Genomic DNA, 20,280 nt, shown 5'->3' on the forward strand with positions numbered 1-20,280 from the left:
TGTCTTTCATTCAATATTGTTTGTGGGATTCAACTATGTGGTGTCTAACTCATTCCTTTTCATGGTTGTGTATTTTCCACAGTATGAATGTATCAGTTTGTTTATCCATTCTTTTGACTGACATTTGAAGATGTTTGTATCCATTTCCCAGGGTACATATGTTTGATCATCTAGACCAGGGGTAGTCAACCTTTTTATACCTACCGCCCACTTTTGTATCTCTGTTAGTAGTAAAATTTTCTAACTGCCCACCAGTTCCACAGTAATGGTGATTTATAAAGTAGGGAAGTAACTTTATAAAATTTATAAAGCAGAGTTCAGCAAGTTAAAGCATATAATAATAATTACTTACCAAGTACTTTATGTTGGATTTTCGCTAAGTTTGGCAGAATAAATCTTTTTTTTGTTTGTTTGTTTTTTTTGTATTTTTCTGAAGCTGGAAACGGGGAGAGACAGTCAGACAGACTCCCGCATGTGCCCGACCGGGATCCACCCGGCACGCCCACCAGGGGCGAAGCTCTTGCCCACCAGGGGGCGATGCTCTGCCCCTCCGGGGCGTCGCTCCACTGTGACCAGAGCCACTCTAGTGCCTGGGGCAGAGGCCAAGGAGCCATCCCCAGCGACCGGGCCATCTTTGCTCCAATGGAGCCTTGGCTGCGGGAGGGGAAGAGAGAGACAGAGAGGAAGGAGGGGGTGGGGGTGGAGAAGCAAATGGGCGCTTCTCCTATGTGCCCTGGCTGGGAATCGAACCCGGGTCCCCTGCACGCCAGGCCGACGCTCTACCGCTGAGCCAACCGGTCAGGGCCAGAATAAATCTTTATAAAACAACTTACTGTAGTTAAATCTATCTTTTTATTTATACTTTGGTTGCTCTACTACCACCCACCATGAAAGCTGAAACGCCCACTAGTGGGCAGTAGGGACCAGGTTGACTACCACTGCTCTAGACTATGATGCTAGGAAAGGAAGTATTGGGTCACCCATTAAACCTATCTTCAGTTTCAATAGATATTGCTTAAAACATTTTTCCCAGATGGTTGTACAAATTTAGCCATCTAACCAGCCACACAAAGGGTTCTAGTTACTCTACATCCTTACCAACCATTAGATTATCAGGCTTTTATATTGTTATCAATCTGGAAGGTTTCCTTTTTTATTTGAATGTATTTAATTTTTAAAAGTGGAGTTAATCCCTGGCCAGGTTGCTCAGTAGTTAACGCGTTGTCTGGCCCACCAAGGTCTCAGGTTCAATCCCCAGTCAGGGTAATCAGTGCGTGCACAGCTAAGTGGAACTAGATGGAATAGCAAAGTGATGCTTCTCTCTCTTTCCCTCCCTCCCTCCCTCACTCACTCCCTCTCTCTCTCTCACATACACACATGAATCAATGGAAAAGAATTTTTTTAAAAATGAAGTTAAGTGAAAACATCAAGTTAAAAACTGACACAGATGGTAAACGGGAGATGGCAAAGCCCAGAGGTTTAGGAAGCACGGTGCTGACTGGTGTTTCTGTTTCAGCCGACTCCACGGGGACCCACTCGCTCTACACCACGTACCAGGACTACGAGATCATGTTTCATGTCTCCACCCTGCTCCCTTACACCCCCAACAACAGGCAGCAGGTCAGTAGGGTCCAGGGTGGGGACCCCACGTGATTCCCAGGTGAAGCTCAGCTGAACCCCAAGGCACTCTCTCCCCACAGCTGTTAGCTGGCTGTGTGCCAGGCATTGGCTGTTGTGACTGTACTGTGTCACCGTTAGCCTTGGACCCTCTGCACCACCATCATATCACCTGGGTCAGGTGTCGTTGAATGTTTTTTCTTAGCTGTTCCTTGGCCCCCCCTACTGGCCTCTAACTACTCCAACTCTCCTCAAGAGTTTCTTAAGTCATCAGGGATCCTATGTGGGGGAAAAAGAGTGAATCAGCCCACTTTATTTCAACTGCAGGTAACAGAAATGCAAATTAAATTAACATAAGCAAAAAGTGAATTTACTGTGCTATATAATTGTCAAGTTGTGAGGTAGTTCTAGCTTTAGGTGTGGCGGGATCCAGGGGCTTAAACAGTGTTAGGAATCCTTTCCTTTCCTTCCCTCTGCGTTTCTTTATAGTGGCCTTATTTACAGGTCTTCACAAGTAGTGGTAAATATGCCCCCTAGCAGCACTCTTACTATATTGCCCCAGCATCGCCACCCCAGTGGAAAGAGAGTTGTGCCTTCCAGGTGTCCCAGACACATTTCAAAGGCTGAAGCTCACTGGACCATTCACTTGCCAGCCCCTGGGCCTGGGGGGAGATGCACTGGGCAGATTGGCCAAGTCTGCAGCATGTGCCCACCCCTAGAGAGAGTGAGTGGGGTCAGGGATGTGCCTTCCCAAAGGGGATGGTCCAGACCACCAGAAGGAGAGAGAGGTGAGGTGCTAGGTGGACAACAGGAGCTAATGCGTGCTGTCACGAGGCTCCTCTCCTAGAGATACCTGCAGACTCGGTCCAGCAAGGACTTTGCCTGGTTTCTAGTGAACAGAAACCCCACAGACTTCCAATGGTTTGGGAAGTGTATATTTTTTCCATTGGTACAAGTGACATTGTAAATGTGATAGGCCCAAAATTGTCAACTATAAGTGAGTGATTTTATAAGATGAACCTAAAGGTATGCTGTGAGAACGTTGACCTCAGAATTAGACCTGAGTTTCATGTGTCTCTTTGCCACTTCCTAGCAGTGTGACCTGACCTCTGAACCTTGGGTTCCTCCCCTATAACACAGGTGGAATGATAGCACCTGTGTCTCGGGGTCATTGGGACAGGTTCCTGCACTCTTGCATGAAACCAGAGCACGAGGCCAGAGGAAGCTAGACCTGTTTCTGGGTATTTGTAAAGGCTTTGGTTTCGGAATCAGGCAGAAATAGATTTAAATTTTGGATCATTCCCTCCATGACTGTGTGACCAAGGACAAGTCATGTACCCATAGTGAGCCTAAGTTTTCTCATCAGTCAAAGGGGGCAGAATGAAGTTATGCCTCATAGAATTGTTGTGAAAATTAAATAAGATTGTAACTTTAAAATATGGGTATAAAATGCCAGCCATGGTAAATAGGTACATTCTGTACCAATTTTATTTAATTCAGTTTAAAACACAAATAAAGAACTAACATAACAAAATAACGTGAGTCGTGCTGCTAGGTGTATCTGGATTTCACATGGAACTAACGGTATACATGTGAGTTCTAGAGCTCGTTTCAGTGGGTTAACAGTTACGTGTAGACTGAACTTGTATAAGTAAGAACAGTGTAATTTCAGCAAATAAATGAAATGCCATGAATACATCATTGCCTATGAAGGTAAGAGTCTTCCTCTGACAAGCAGGGGAGAGAGTACAGGGTTCCCGCTGGCCAGTATGAAGCCACAACTGCCCCAGACTTGCAACTCAGGTGTCCCAGGAAGGGGTGCTGGCCTGGGATCGGCCCTGTGGGCTGTCTCAGGTGTGCCTCTGCCATTGTCCGTGAGCTTGGCCTTGAGCAAATTGAGGGCCACCAGCCCATGCTGCCCTCCATTGGGTGTTTCTTGGGCACCCCCTGTGTGCCAGGCACTGCTCTGCTGGCACTGAGAATACAGCAGTGGGCAGGAAACGAAACAGACAAAACCCCTGTCCTCATGAAGCTGACACATTAATGGGAAGAGACAGACAAGAAAAAAAGAAGAGGGAAAGCTACGTTTGCTAAGTGTCAGTAAATACACTGCTTACCAAAATGAGGAGATCTTTTATAGCTTCATATTCGGTTTTAAATATTCCCTAATATTTTTGAGCAGTACATTAAATAATGGGGTCAGAAGAGCAGAGATGGGGGTGTTGGTGGGGTGAGGTCTTGGATAATACAGTCAACAGTGGCCTCTGTGGAGGGTGACATTTCAGCCAAGACCTGAAGGAGGGAGTGAGGGAGGGAGCTGTGTGGGAATCCGTGGGAAGCGTGTTCCAGGCAGAGGGAACAGCCAGCGCAGAGCCCTTGATGAGGAACTGTTTCTGACGTGCTTGAGGAGTAGCACGAGGCCAGTGTGACTAGAGCAGAGTGCGCGAGGGGCAGCGTGGATGGACTTGTCAGGAGGTGATGAGGACAGATTGCGTGGAGCTCCCTGGACCATGTGGGAACTGTCCTTGACTCTGAGTGAGATGGAGCCATGGGAGGTCTCTCTGCTCAGGGAGGGACGTGACTGACTCAAGTGTCCATGGCTCTCTCACACTGGGGGGCAGAGTGGGAACAGGGAGACAGTGGAGACTGCTGTGATGATCCAGGCAGGACCTTCTAGCCAAGCCGACCTATGACACTTTCCTCTCCCACTCCGTTTCCCATTTCCCAGCTGCTACGGAAGAGGCACATTGGAAATGACATTGTGACGATCATCTTCCAGGAGCAGGGGGCTCTGCCGTTCACCCCCAAGAATATCCGCTCCCACTTTCAGCACGTCTTCATCATTGTTCGCGCCCACAACCCCTGCACTGACAATGTCTGCTACAGGTACGCACTCCACATGTGGCTCCAGGGAGCCGCCCAGGGCTTTCCCCAACCCACCCCTTGCACACACAGGAAATCCCAAAAGCTGTTTTCAGCATCTAGGCAGCATGCAGAGAGACAGCAAGCAAAGAGCAGACAGCGGGCTCAGGTGGGCTGCCTCCTGCGTGTCATGTTTGTGCTTTAGTAGGAAAGCTCTGTCCCTTATAAAACACACTCCCACACCTCCTAAGAGAAGGAATGATTCTCAGCCAGTAAAGGATGTCTCTCACCCAGTTTTGATAAGGAAACCATCAGGGATTTGTATTTTCCAGGAATGTTTTGGTTGCAAGTGACAGAAAGCCCACCTCAATCTGACTTGAGACAAAAAGGCAGTTGTCTATGCTGGCTGTCACAGATGACAAGTTTAGGGCTACCTGGATCTGCTCCACTTCACTGTCTTTGCTTTATTTGCAAAGCTCTAAGCCTAAAATATCCTTCTAGCTGCAAATCCAGCAAAAAGAGTTTGTCTTTCCCAGGAAAAAAAGCCCCAGAATTGAGGCTTGTTGACCTAGTTGGGGTCAGGTGCCCATCCAAGAACAAAACCACTGTCCGCACCGGGGCAGGAAGTGTGTGGACTGAAAAGTCATGTCCTAAGGGGAGACCGGAAGCTGGAAGGGTGGAGGCAGGGCAGGCAAGGACCTCCTGGGGTACTGCTGAGGGTTCTAGTTCACAGGTCAATAAATAACATAGGCCTCAAACCCACTTAGTATCTTCCCCAAGCACCAGTTGTCACCTGGTCCCCAAAGGCTGAATGGAAAGCCCTCTGGGTGTGGAGCTGTGGTCCTTGAAAACCAGCCCGTCAGTAGTTCAGGCCCAGGCTGAGGTCAGCACTTGACCCTGGAGCAGCACTGCAAACTGGGGAACGGGCTAGGAAGGGTTATTTTTTTATTTTTGAAAATGGTTTGAAATTTAAAAGATACAAAAGAGCCTGACCTGTGGTGGCGCAGTGGATAAAGCGTCGACCTGGAAATGCTGAGGTCGCCGGTTCAAAACCCTGGGCTTGCCTGGTCAAGGCACATATGGGAGTTGATGCTTCCAGCTCCTCCCCCCCTTCTCTCTTTCTGTCTCTCCCTCTCCTCTCTAAAATGAATAAATTAAAAAAAAAAAAATTTTAAGATACAAAAGATAAAATTAAAAAATGATAGATCCAAGTCTCCCACCGCTGACCCCCAAACAGCTCATTTGCCCTCACAGAAGCAATCCTGGTAGCAGTTATGCATTCTGATGTTTTGTGCACATACAGGCAAATGCAAGTATTCCTTTTCTACCTTTTTAATACATATGGTAGCATATCACACACACTGCTCTGCATCTTGTATTTTTCACTCGGTAGTCCTTGAGGTCTTTCCAAACCAGTGCACAGAGTGATTTTTCATTCCTTATGACTGTAATATTTCATTTAATGGATGCTGAGAATCTTCCCCCACCCTTTGTCAAGGGACATTTGGGTCCTTTCCTGTCACCTGCTAGTACAGTCCATCCTGCAGTGCATAACCTATTTATACTCTCATTGCACACGTGTCCAAGTACACAGCTAGATAGATAAATTCCTAAAAATGAAGTGACCAGGTCAAAAGATACATGCATAGATACACTGGTGGCTTTGGTGCAATTGCGAGAATCTGCTAGTTCTCAGCCAAGTGAAGGAAAGAAGAGAGGGGTCCCAGCTGCTAAGGACCACTGTGCTCGATGTGTGGCGGAGATGTGTGGCCAGGCCTTCGTGCAGCACAGGCCCAGGTCTGAGCCCCCGTGTCCACCCCCACGCCTCTCACCCGTGTGTTCTCAGGATATTCACAAGTGCCTGTGCTTTGTGGCTTGAGGTCACTCAGTTGATGTCCCATGTTCCTCAGCAGCTGAAAGGTAGCCCTGCTGAGGGAAGACGGAGTTGTTCTTGTGCGTGCGCACACTCAGAGAAGGAAGCAGCCCTTTCATCGCACAGCAGAGGCAGAGGCTGAGCTGGGGGAGGGGCCCTTCTTCCCTCCGCCCCACCCTGAGAAGTACAGAAAGTAATATAACAGATGCCCGTGTTCCCACCACCACATTTAAGATGTTAACATTTTGCCATATTTGCTTCAGCTCTCTTCCCCTTTCTGTATTTTTAAAGAAAACACATTAGAGATAAAACCAAAGCTACTCTGCCTTATCTTTTTCCCCACAGGCAACTCCTCTGAACAGACCTTACCCCATCCCCTCTGTGTTCCCAAACATATTTTGTGACAGCACTCATCACACTGTAAAAATGACCTTTTTCGTATTTTTTTGTGTGTGTGACAGAGACAAGAGAGAGACAGCCAGACAGACTGACAGACTGGAAGAGAGAGAGATGAGAAGCATCAATTCTTTGTTGCACCACCTTAGTTTCTCATTGATTGCTTTCTCATCTGTGCCTTGTCCGGGGGGACCACAGCAGACCAGTGACCCCTTGCTCAAGTCAGTGACCTTGGGCTCAAGCTGACGACATCAGGGTTTCAAACCTGGGCCCTCTGTGTCCCAGTCCAAGACTCTATCCACTGTACCATCGCCTGGTCAGGCTTTCTTACATTTTTTGAAAAGATTTTATTTATCCATTTTTAGAGAGAGGAGAGAGAGAAAATGGGGGGTGAGCAGGAAACACCAGCTCACAGTTGTTTCTTGTATGTGCCTTTACTGAGCAGGCCTGGGGTTTCCAACCACTGTCCTCAGCATTCCAGGCCGACACTTTATTCACTGTGCCACCAGAGGTCAGGCAAAAAAAAGGGACTTGCTGATGTGGCTCTTGCTTCCCTTGAAGGTAACCCATGTCATATTCACCTTCATATGTCCATTGTGGGACAGGAGTTGCCATGTAGTGGGCCCTAGAGACATTTCTGCTGGCTGGACAGATGCCTGGCCCATGGACACTGGGAAAATAGTTGTTGAATAATTGTGAATACTCTAGAAATACTTAGTGAGCTGCAGTTAGCAGGTGACTTGGTAGCCACACCATCCCCTGATTATGCGACGAGTTGCTACCCTTGCCCATTCCAAGCGTGCTGTTTCTGAGTGGTGCGTCAGCATCCCTGCGGCCCGTGAGCTATGACAGCCATGACTTCCTCCTGCTGGGAAGTGAGGGTCCAGTTCCGACTGTCCAGAAACCTTCAGCAGCGTACAGTTTCAAGATCCTTAAAATCGTGAATAAGGACTGTGGGAAAAGCCAACTCTGTCACTGTACACGGCCAAATGCTGAATGAAGAAGTTGCAAAGCTATTCACATTTGTAAAGCACAGTCTTAACACGCCATTAATTAGAGATGAGACTGGTGGACAAGGCCATGCCCACAGGTTTCCCACAGGAGAAAACCCGTGTGGCCTTTGAAGTAACTTTCCGCTGGAAAATGCCTTTTTCTGTCAAACCTGCACACACTATACTGTGGTAGAAATCTGTTTCTTCTTGGTCTTCTGTTCACGATTAAATCTTTAATTTACATTTTTAAATTACTTTAATCAATATTGAGTACCTGTGCTGGTTCTGGGCAACCAACTAAGCCCAGAGTGGCACCTGCCCAGCGTGGCCCTCTCAGGACGTGGAGCAGGGTCACTGGACGGTGGGCCTGGCGTGATTGCAGGCGTCATGCAGGCGCTGGCACTCGTCAAGAACCTGCACATACTTTGTCCTTTCCAGTGCTTGCTGCATGGGGCAGCCCCAGTGGTCCTTGCAGATTGTCAATTTGCTTGTCATTCTTAGCTAGCACCTGCATCCATCAGGAACCCAGCAAGAAACAGGTGTCCCCATCAGGGTTTTAACTGAAGGGATTAAAGAAGCGACTACTAACAGTGTAACCACTGTGTAACCAGGTTAGAGAAACATGTATAGGAAAGTGAGGCATCCAGGGACCAGAAGCATCAGGGAGTCATTACTGCACCCCCTCAGCTTGGAAGCTAGAGAGAGCGTTGTCTCTGAGAGCAGAGCCCCCCTACCCCTACCCCCACACCCAGGAGCTGTGGCTGTGAGTCAAGGACCAAGGATTACAGCTGCTGCCACTATCCCAACCCATCAGGAGGCAGTGAAAAGAAATCCTCCACCTCTCTCTCCTCTCACCTCCCCTTCACCCGCCTGTGCTGGCTGAGCTCATTTGGAAGCCAGAGGGCACAGAACATGGGTGAAAGTGACAGTCCCTGTAAACCCACTTTCCAGGACACTGAGTAGGGCAGACAATGGCAGGAACTGGATCAGAGGGTACAGGCAGTAAATGGCCAGCCCAGATGATTAGATGGTTGCTTATTCTCATGGTCAGAATGAAAAGTGCTGACCTCTGGTGGCACAGTGGTAAAGCATCAACCAGGAACTCTGAGGTTGCTGGTTCAAAACCCCAGGCTTGCCCAGTCAAAACACCTGTGAGAAGCAACTACTACAAGTTGATGCTTCCTGCTCCTCCCCCTTTTCTCTCTCTCCTCATTCTAAAATCAATAAATAAAATCTTTAAATAAAAGAAAAAAGAATGAAAAGTGCTAACACACCTTCAAGGTCCTGCTTGGCCTTGGACCCTGGTGACTACCAGCCTCCTCCTCTTTGCTCTCTGGCCTCTGGCTCCCCCCGGTGCTCTCTCCTAGTCGGGCACATGCCAAACCCACTGCCTGCAGCACTCCCTTTGGCTTTTCCTCTGGCTCCCACTCAGCCTCAGCTCCCAGTATAATTGTCACTTCCTCAGAGACACTCTCCCAGATTCCCCCATCCAAATCCGGTCCTTCTCCTGTCATTCCCCATCCCTTTTTTCATCTTTATAAATTAATTTGTGTTTATTTAGTATGTCTTTCCTGCTAGATTACAGGCTCAGGTGGGTAGGGACCACTATATCCCAATGCCCAAGGGAGAGGGCATCCCAGAAATGGTTGTCAAATGAATGTTGCACTGTCCACCTCCTCATGTTGGGGAGAGGGATTAGGAGTCAAAACATGAACAAGCCTTACTTACGTGGTGTTTGCTATTCATGAAATATGTTTTAATCAAGAATCTCATTATTGCCTGACTGGGCGGTGGCGCAGTGGATAGAGCGTCAGACGACCCAGGTTCCAGACCCCGAGGTCGCCAGCTTGAGCGCGGGCTCATCTGGTTTGAGCAAGGCTCACCAGCTTGAGCCCAAGGTCGCTGGCTCCAGCAAGGGGTTACTCGGTCTGCTGAAGGCCCGCGGTCAAGGCACATATGAGAAAGCAATCAATGAACAACTAAGGTGTTGCAATGCGCAATGAAAAACTAACGATTGATGCTTCTCATCTCTCTCCGTTCCTGTCTGTCTGTCCCTGTTTATCCCTCTCTCTGACTCTCTCTCTGTCTCTGTAAAAAAAAAGAAAAGAAAAAAAGAATCTCATTATTTAAAAAATTATCCTACAGTAAGAAGAAAAACAAATAGTAAGAAGTCTCTTCTAACACCATACTCTCAGGTTGAAGTTATTGTAGAGGCTGAATACAATACTCTAAGAAAAAAATAGTGAACTTATTGCTCACTCTTTTAAATCTTGTACCTTTTTTTTTTTTTTTACAGAGTCAGAGAGAGGGATAGACAGGGACAGACAGACAGGAATGGAGAGAGATGAGAAGCATCAATCATTAGTTTTTCATTGCCACACCTTAGTTGTTCATTGATTGCGTTCTCATATGTGCCTTGACCGCAGGCCTTCAGCAGACCGAGTAACCCCTTGCTGGGGCCAGCGACCTGGGTCCAAGCTGGTGAGCTTTTGCTCAAACCGAATGAGCCCGCGCTCAAGCTGGCAACCTCGGGGTCTCGAACCTGGGTCCTCTGCATCCCAGTCCAATGCTCTATTCACTGTGCCACCACCTGGTCAGGCTAAATCTTGTACCATTTTTTAATCATCATTATATAAACAGCAGAACTGTAGCCCTTTGAAATGTCTTTCAGCAAGAGTTGTCTTCCTCAGCCCAGGGTGATCACTCTGGCAGGTCCATGCCCTGTTTGCTTGATGTTAGAAATGGTTTGCTCTTTAGCCACTGAGTCTGGACTCAATTTGGTCATTAAAATGTCCAAAAATACTCATCAAATTTCAAACTTATTAGCAAATCTTATCCCACATTGAAGCTCAAGGCTGCTTTTGCCTAGAAGCCTTGGTAGGTAGGGCGCCTGCTTACCTCTCCTCTGCTTCTCCACCCTGCACTTCTAGCCTTGCTAACTGCTAGTGTCCCACCTGTCCAGGGTTGGAGCACAAGGAGGAAGCAGGAGACAGGAAAGTATCACTGAGACTGTGATCATAGCTGGCTACATCATCTCTGGGCTCCTCCCAACTATAAGCGTCACCTAGGAGGCCCCTACCTGGGAAGTGAGGCAGGGATAATGGGACTTGTCACCCAGCTTTATTCAAAGCTTTTCTCCCATTAGGATCCCCTCTCTCTCTGTAGTTTGCATAGTGGGTGAGGAGGTTCAGAAATTTTGGGGGAATTGCCTGACCAGGCGGTGGCGCAGGGGGTAGAGTGTCGGACTGGGATACGGAGGACCCAGGTTCAAGACCCCGAGGTCGCCAGCTTGAGCACGGGCTCATCTGGCTTGAGCAAAAAGCTAACCAGCTTGGACCCAAGGTCGCTGGTTCAAGCAAGGGGTTACTCGGTCTGCTGAAGGCCCGTGAGAAATATGAGGAAGCAATCAATGAACAACTAAGGCGTCGCAACGAAAAACTGATGATTGATGCTTCTCATCTCTCTCCGTTCCTGTCTGTTCCTATCTATCCCTCTCTCTGACTCTCTCTCTGTCCCTGTAAAAAAAAAATTGGGGGGAATAGGTTTTAGATCATTTCATTTTTACATTCTCACTCAGTCTTTATCTGATTTCTATCACAGTGGCATCGCAGTCAAAACTGAAGTAGGTGGGGTCTCATTCTAACTCTGTCATGATGAATTTTCAAAGTGATCTTGTTGAGATTATTTATATCAGTCACATGTTCTATAGTAATGCTGCTTAATAATAAACCACCCCAAAACTCAGTGACTCACAAACATTAACATTTCTTTCTGGCTCACACATTTGCAGGTCAGCTGAGGTCTGGCTAGCCTTGGCTCCAGGCCACTGGTCAGGTCCATGTCTACTCCAGGTATCCTTCATCCTTCTGGGACCACTGGGCCACCTAGGCCATGTTCACCTCATGGCAGGAACAAAGGAGGCAAGCCCAGCCATGTTCACGCATGCACACACACATATACACACACAAAAAACATTGCATGCTTTTGCTTGATAGCCATTGGCCAAATTGAGTCATGTGACCAGACACAGGCTCAGTGGGGTGGTGATGGACCTGCCCACAAGAAGAAGGAGTGAATTTTCGCCAAACTGTAAGGTACTACATGGTTTATATGTATATAAAATGAGAATAATTGAAGTTGAACAATGCAAAAGAATTATTCTTTGAATAACAGCAGATATTCTAACATCCTCTGTATAGGAAGTGAAAATGCATGTCTGTGCCTTAAGACTTCCTAAAGTTCCAACCTAGTTAGCCTGCAACTTAACTAATTAGAGGTAGGCATTCATTCTTAAAAAGAGGAGTTCTATTCCTGATCGTGTATTTTCTTTCTAAAGGGAATCTAAATCAGTGTTTTCCTCTGTCGGTCTGCAGAGTTAACTCTTCCGCAGACCAGCACAGGACTGGTGGTTGAAAAACACTAATCTGAATGATTTCTCCCTCCTCAGTATGGCTGTGACCCGCTCCAAAGACGCCCCTCCTTTTGGTCCCCCCATCCCCAATGGAACCACATTTCGCAAATCTGATGTCTTCAGAGACTTCTTGCTGGCCAAGGTGATTAATGCAGAGAATGCCGCACACAAGTCTGACAAGTTCCACACCATGGCCACCAGGACCCGCCAGGAATACCTCAAGGACCTGGCTGAAAACTGTGTCTCCAGCACACCCATTGACTCAACTGGCAAATTCAACCTCATCTCCCTGACCTCCAAGAAAAAGGAGAAGACCAAAGCCCGGGCAGGTGCTGAGCAGCACAGCTCAGGGGCCATCACCTGGAGGGTGGCAGCTCAGGACTATGGCCAGGGGGTAGAAATCGACTGCATTTTGGGAATTTCCAATGAGTTTGTGGTACTCCTGGACCTACGCACCAAGGAGGTGGTATTCAACTGCTACTGCGGGGATGTCATCGGCTGGACCCCAGACTCCTCAACACTCAAAATCTTCTACGGGCGAGGGGACCACATCTTCGTGCGAGCTACAGAGGGCTCTGTGGAGGACGTAAGGGACATCGTCCAGAGACTGAAGGTAAGGGGAGAACTCAGCAAGAGTGCAGCAGTTCTGTGTTTTGGCAGAGGCCTTAGGAACCACTGACATGCTTCCTAAGTTAGGCCATCACCCTAATTGGCCCCCAAAGAATCAAAATTGTCACTTAAACACCAGGGTGTCTAGTGGGTCCTACAGCCTGGATTTTTGGGGGGAAGGTTTGGGCCAGGGATCCTTGGGAGGACAAAAGGCATATTTATTCATTCTAGATCTTGATAGAAAATATAAGTTTAAGCTTATGTTAAAAATGTAAGGATACTTTCTAGAAGAATTAAAGTGAAAAGTTTCTAGGCCATTAAAGGACAGAGCATTAGCAGGGGGTAGGGGGAATATAATAAAACATGATAAAAGAAACAAAATAAACATAAAATTATATGGCAGGAATAATTCCACATCAGTAATCACAATAAATGTGAACAGTTTAACTTCCCTTATTAATGAAGATTCATAGTCTGGGTAGAAATCTTACCCTAAGCTCCTGTTGGGCAGCTCAGGCTCAGACCATTGGCCAAACCAAGAGTGACAGATCGGTTTCAAGTCAGATGACAACTTAGTGACAGCTGCTTGAAGCATTGTGCTGAGAAGTACTCGGGCTACCTTTGAGCTCCGTGAGAAGGAATGCTGTGGTCAGTGATGGCTCTAAGTTCAACAAAATGGCATGTCATGGGTGTGAAATAGAAAAGGCAACATAACACAGGAGTCAAGAACACAGGCTTAAGAGTTTGAAGGTCTGGCTTCAAGTCCTGGTACTGCAACTTACCAGCTGTGGAACCTTGAGCCAATTTATTTAACTGCCGTTTGACTCATTTTCCCCCATCTGAAAATGGCACTGATAATCATCGTACATCATGTGAAAGTTTTAAGGACTGGGTGACATCATTTGTTGCCCAGATAAACTTGCTTGACTTGGTGGGCCATGGCCACTGTGTCTGCTGGCTGTCTTCACCTTTCTGGGCCTTTGCATTCTCTGATTAAGATCGGGTTGGAGCCCTGGCCGGTTGGCTCAGCGGTAGAGCGTCGGCCTAGCGTGCGGAGGACCCAGGTTCGATTCCCGGCCAGGGCACACAGGATAAGCGCCCATTTGCTTCTCCACCCCTCCGCCGCGCCTTCCTCTCTGTCTCTCTCTTCCCCTCCCGCAGCCAAGGCTCCACTGGAGCAAAGATGGCCCGGGCGCTGGGGATGGCTCCTTTGCCTCTGCCCCAGGCGCTAGAGTGGCTCTGGTCGCAACATGGCAACGCCCAGGATGGGCAGAGCATCGCCCCCTGGTGGGCAGAGCGTCGCCCCCTGGTGGGCAGAGCGTCGCCCCTGGTGGGCGTGCCGGGTGGATCCCGGTCGGGCGCATGCGGGAGTCTGTCTGACTGTCTCTCCCTGTTTCCAGCTTCAGAAAAATGCAAAAAAAAAAAAAAAAAAAAAAAAAAGATCGGGTTGGATAGGTAAAGCCCTGCTCTCAGCTTCCCTCACTCCCAAATCCATGTCCAGGTTTAGCATTTAGATTTCCCAATAGGATGTGAGGTCCATGAACCAGGGCTTCTGCTTTGCTCACTTGTTTATCTCATTTGCATAGATCAGGGCTGGCACATAGTAGCTGTTCAATCAATACTGATTAATTGGTTAGTATTGAACCAACTGCCTCTGTGCTAATCATTTTACATGCATTATCTCACAATCTTCCACCAGCCCCATGGAGTGTAAGTGCTGTTCTTATCTCCACTTGACAGATGAGGAAATTGAGGCTCAGGAAGGCATAGATACTTCATAAGATCATACAGCCAGTAGGTGGCAAACAGGAATCTAAATCCAAGTTTTCTGACTCCAAAACTGAATTGTGCCCAAACTAGAGACTGGGAGCCTACTTATTCACCGTACCCATTTGGTTGCCTATAACTTCTAAAACTTCACACGTCCAAGAGCAAACTCCTGGTTTTCCACCCCCTAACTCCCAGAGTTTTTCTGTGTCAGTAAAGGACAAGGCTGGCACTCCATTCATGGAGGTCAGAAGCCTTGGCATCAGCCTCACTCCTCGCTTTTTCTCACACCTACATCCAATCTGTCAGCTTCACGTCCAGTAGGCAAACTCCAGCTACGTGTACCCTTCCACAGCCTCCACACTGGCCTCTCCTGGACTGTCCCGTAGCCTCCTCGCTGGTCTCCCTTGCCTCCACCCTTGTTGCCCTGTGGCCACTTCTCAGCATGGTATTCAGAGGGATCTGATCACATCACTGTTCTGTTCAAAACCCTCAACTCACTATAGATAAAGCCGAAGTCCTTATGGTGGCTTGTGAGGTCCTGCACGATCTGGATCCCTGTCAACCTCTCTGACCTCATCTCCCCATCACTCTATCTGCTCCAGGCACACAGATTTTTGCTGTTTCCCCATAGTGCTAGGCAGGCATCCAGCCTCAGGGCCTTTGTACTGCCTCTGCCCTCTCACTGGACTGCCTTTTTTAATCTGGGTATGGCTCAATTCCTTCCCCTCCTATAGGCCTTTAGTCAAATATCACCTTGTCAGTGAGGCCTCATGATCTAAAATTGTAAACCCCTCTACCCACTGTCCTTGCTTTAATTTTCCCCATAACTTATCACCATCTGAAGTGTACTTATGTATATGTGTGCCACTGTGTCCTCAGCACCTAGACCAGCATCTGGTATGCAGAAGACACTCAATGAATTTGTACTGAATGCATGCGTGTGTGCCTCCCTATAGTAACAGCATACAGATATTTATGGAAAGCTGACTACATCAGACCCTGCTCAGCTCTTTGCACAACTTTGCATTTCTCCCTCAAAAAAGCCCAATGAGGGAGATAGCGTTATTATCCCCACTTCACAGATAAGATGAGGAAACTGAGACCCAGAGAAGTAAAGCGGCTTGCCCAGGACCCAGAGTGAGTCAAGCTCTGGGTTCTTAAACGTAAGGGTGTTCTTCTTCCCCAAATCCTGACAGCAGCTCGCAATTCTTGAACAGTGACTGTGCCAGCGCTTCCAGATTACGCATTTTACCACATCCTCTCTTTGCCACTTTATTCCACACCTACCCCCAGGCCTGCTGTGGGTGCGGAGCTTCTAGAGCACATTTCCACAGCCCCCTCACAATCTCAATGCCCCACAGGTCACTGAGAAACAGGTGGCCAAGAAGTGATGACCAAGCCATCTTCTGGGAAGGGCAGGCCCATTTTAAACGACTCATGACAACGAGTCTCTCTTCTTTGTGAAGTCCTTCAGGGTGAGCAGTCCACACCCTCCCCAGCAGAGCTGGCCCACAGACATCTTCTTTTGTTAAGTCAACAAGTTCTATTAGGTGCCTGGCCCTGGGTGCTGGGACACAGCATTGACTGTGAAGGGCCCTGGGTGCTGGGACACAGCATTGACTGTGACCTGGCCCTGGGTGCTGGGACACAGCATTGACTGTGACCTGGCCCTGGGTGCTGGGACATAGCATTGACTGTGACCTGGCCCTGGGTGCTGAGACATAGCATTGACTGTGACCTGGCCCTGGGTGCTGGGACATAGCATTGACTGTGACCTGGCCCTGGGTGCTGAGACATAGCATTGACTGTGAAGGGCCCTGGGTGCTGGGACACAGCATTGACTGTGACCTGGCCCTGGGTGCTGAGACATAGCTTTGACTGTGACCTGGCCCTGGGTGCTGAGACACAGCATTGACTGTGTCCTGGCCCTGGGTGCTGAGACATAGCATTGACTGTGACCTGGCCCTGGGTGCTGGGACATAGCATTGACTGTGAAGGGCCCTGGGTGCTGAGACATAGCATTGACTGTGACCTGGCCCTGGGTGCTGAGACATAGCATTGACTGTGACCTGGCCCTGGGTGCTGAGACATAGCATTGACTGTGACCTGGCCCTGGGTGCTGGGACACAGCATTGACTGTGACCTGGCCCTGGGTGCTGAGACACAGCATTGACTGTGTCCTGGCCCTGGGTGCTGGGACTCAGCATTGACTGTGACCTGGCCCTGGGTGCTGGGACACAGCATTGACTGTGAAGGGCCCTGGGTGCTGAGACATAGCTTTGACTGTGACCTGGCCCTGGGTGCTGGGACATAGCATTGACTGTGACCTGGCCCTGGGTGCTGGGACATAGCATTGACTGTGACCTGGCCCTGGGTGCTGGGACACAGCATTGACTGTGACCTGGCCCTGGGTGCTGGGACACAGCATTGACTGTGACCTGGCCCTGGGTGCTGAGACACAGCATTGACTGTGACCTGGCCCTAGGTGCTGGGACACAGCATTGACTGTGACCTGGCCCTGGGTGCTGGGACACAGCATTGACTGTGAAAGGCCCTGGGTGCTGGGACACAGCATTGACTGTGACCTGGCCCTGGGTGCTGGGACACAGCATTGACTGTGACCTGGCCCTGGGTGCTGAGACACAGCATTGACTGTGACCTGGCCCTGGGTGCTGAGACATAGCATTGACTGTGACCTGGCCCTGGGTGCTGGGACACAGCATTGACTGTGACCTAGCCCTGGGTGCTGGGACACAGCATTGACTGTGAAAGGCCCTGGGTGCTGGGACACAGCATTGACTGTGACCTGGCCCTGGGTGCTGGGACACAGCATTGACTGTGAAGGGCCCATGCCTGCCCTCCCAGGGTTCCCATCTGAGGCCGATATTGAGCAGTAGAGCCAGGAGGTTAAAGGGGGTAGTGTTGAGGGTGCTGGGGGAACCTATCATAGGGGACCGTCTCAAACCTACAGGGTGGGTGCAGCCCCCCAGACATACTCAATTAGGTATCAAAGTTTAACATTCAAAGGCCTTCATATGAATCTAGCTCTCTGGCTTCTTTTAAAAAACTGGGCCTGCGTTTACACAGGGCAGTCAGTGGTCAGTTGAAGCACTGCCCTGTGCAAACGCAAGTGGTGGTGCCCTCTTTAGATGGGACAGGAGCACACCATATGGCCACGGTTCCACCAACCTTCATTTCACATACATTACGCACCAGTTACCCCACCTTGTGAGCTGGGGTAGGGGCACCTTCATGAGGAAATGGCTTTTATACTGAAACTAGAGCAAAAAGTAAGAATCATCCTGGTAAAGAAAAGGGAGCAAAGGAACAAAAGAGAGATAATGGGAGTGGGAACAGCAGGGAATACAGCAGAGTGGCTTAAAGCTGGAGCTCCAGAGTCAGACCTTGGGGAACTGACATCACCTCAGTTTTCGCACCGATAAAATAAGCGAATTATTTATCCCTACCTCATACGTGAAATACTAGCGCAATTGGGCATATAAAGGGCTTACCCAGTGCCTGGCAAACAAAGATCAGTCCCCAGAAAAATGAGTTTCAGAGAACGCCTAGGGCAGTGTGGCTGCAATGACATGGTAGAGGTTTCTTCAAACTGGTCTGTGTGTTTGGTCTCGTGAGCTGTTCCTTCTGCTACGGGCCACCTTGAACCTCATAACTTCAGGAATGGATCTCTCCTGGAGGCGGTGCTTCCTTTGGTTTGTTACAAAAGCAAAGAGCACAGACAGCAGAACCGTGAGAGAGTTGCCCTACCAGCTCCTGTCCAAAATGATCTAAAGCAGCTGTGGTAGATAGTTGCAGACTGAGCTGCTAGTAGCTGAAATGAGGTGGGAGTTCATTACCCTTGTGGTTAGCACTCAGGCTGGTCAAGGCTGGCAGCAACAGCTCAGGGACTCACATCCCTTCCATCTCGTGGTTCCTCCTTTCCCTTAAGTGTCATGCTTTCTGCGTGGTCACAGTGGAGTCACTCCATATCCACAGAGAAAGTGTGAGTGTAGAGGGCAAACATTTTTATTTTTAAGAACACGAGTAGAGGGTCTGACCAGGCAATGGCACAGTGGATAGATTGTCAGACTGGGACACAGAGGACCCAGGTTCAAAAGCCCAAGGTCACCAACTTGAGCACTGGCTCATCCGGCTTGAGCGCATGGTCGCTGACTTGAGCCCAAAGGTCATTGGCTTGAAGCCCAAAGTTACTGGCTTGAGCAAGGGGTCACTCGTTCTGCTGGAGCCCCCCAGTCAAGGCTCATATGAGACAGCAATCAATGAACAACTAAGGAGACGCAACAAAGAACTGATGCTTCTCATCTATCTCCCTTCCTGTCTGTCCCTCCCTCTGTCTCTCTTCACAGAAACCAAAAAACACACAAGTAAAAGTTCCATCACTTCTACTCATATCCTGTTGGCCAAAATGAAGTCATGTGTCCATATCCAGCTGTGGGGAAAGCTGAGAAATGTGGTCCCCAAGTAGGTGGCTCTGTACCCATCAAAATTCTGATTTGCAGTGTTGGGGGTCTTATTACTGACAGGGAGAATGGAATCTGAAGTCAGTTAGCAGTCCTGCTGTGGCGGTGTCTTAAGCTGTCCAGGCCTCGGCCCAAGGTTGGGCCCTCCCCAGGACTTGCAGGGCTGATGTAGCCTAATTGGTCATGGGCACAGACACGGACATGCAAACTTGCCTCTGGGACCCACAGCCAAATTCTTTAGACACAAGAGTGACTGCTTCAAAGGGAAAAATTTCAACTCCGAAAGCAGAAGTAATAGGCTGAGGTAAATCCAATCATACTTTCTCTTTTGTGGCACTATACAATTTTTAAATCAGTTTGATTATGGAAAATTCCAAACATCCACAGAAGCCTCATCACCAGCTTCCATAGTCATCAGCCATGGCCAACCTGTGTCTTCTTTCCCTCCTTTACCTTCCCTTTGATAATTTTGAAACAAATCACAGACATCCTGTCATTTCATCTGTAAACATTTTACTATTTATCTCTAAAATATACAAACCCTTACCTGACCAGGTGGTGGCGCAGTGAATAGAGCATTGGCCTGGGACACTGAGGACCCAGGTTTGAAACCTCGAGGTCACCAGCTTGAGTGTGGGATCATAGACATGACCCCATGGTCGCTGGCTTGAGCCCATAGGTCACTGGCTTGAGCAAGGGGTCACTGGCTCAGCTGGAGCCCCCCAGTCAAAGCATGTATAACAACTAAGGTGCCACAACAAAGAATTGATGTTTCTCATCTCTCTCTCTTCCTGTCTCTCTCTCGCTTTAAAAAAATAAATAAATAAATTACTTACAAAGTTATTGTTATCATATATGTAGAGAGAGAATTAACAATAATTTCTTATTGTAGCGTGACCAGGCAGTGCCGCAGTGGATAGAGTGTCGGACTGGGATGCAGAGGACCCAGGTTCGAGACCCGTAGGTCACCAGCTTGAGCGCAGGCTCATGTAGTTTGCACAAAGCTCACCAGCTTGGACCCAAGGTTGCTGGCTCGGGCAGGGGGTTACTCGGTCTGCTGTAGCCCCATGGTCGGGGCACATATGAGAAAGCAATCAATGAACAATTAAGGTTTCGCAACGAAAAACTAATGATTGATGCTTCTCATCTCTCTCTGTTCCTGTCTGTCCCTATCTATCCCTCTCTCTCTGTCTCTGTAAAAATAATAATAATAATAATAATTTCTTATTGTATAAACAAGTTGGGTTGTGAAATCAATCATGGGGTCTC

At 48.5% G+C, this 20,280-nt stretch overlaps 1 protein-coding gene across 9 annotated transcripts in view; it reads left to right on the top strand.

Annotated features, from left to right (window-relative positions):
* SIPA1L3 (signal induced proliferation associated 1 like 3) overlaps nucleotides 1-20,280 on the top strand; it is a 326,815-nt gene that overhangs the window by 228,805 nt on the left and 77,730 nt on the right. For all 9 annotated transcript variants that reach the window (XM_066348334.1, XM_066348335.1, XM_066348331.1 and 6 more), the window contains 3 exons: nucleotides 1,517-1,620; nucleotides 4,346-4,503; nucleotides 12,188-12,764. In XM_066348334.1, the coding sequence (XP_066204431.1) occupies nucleotides 1,517-1,620; nucleotides 4,346-4,503; nucleotides 12,188-12,764 (839 nt within the window). The remainder of the gene's footprint in view (nucleotides 1-1,516; nucleotides 1,621-4,345; nucleotides 4,504-12,187; nucleotides 12,765-20,280) is intronic.

Source organism: Saccopteryx leptura, chromosome 9 (genome assembly GCF_036850995.1).
Source record: "Saccopteryx leptura isolate mSacLep1 chromosome 9, mSacLep1_pri_phased_curated, whole genome shotgun sequence".
NCBI lineage: Eukaryota > Metazoa > Chordata > Mammalia > Chiroptera > Emballonuridae > Saccopteryx > Saccopteryx leptura.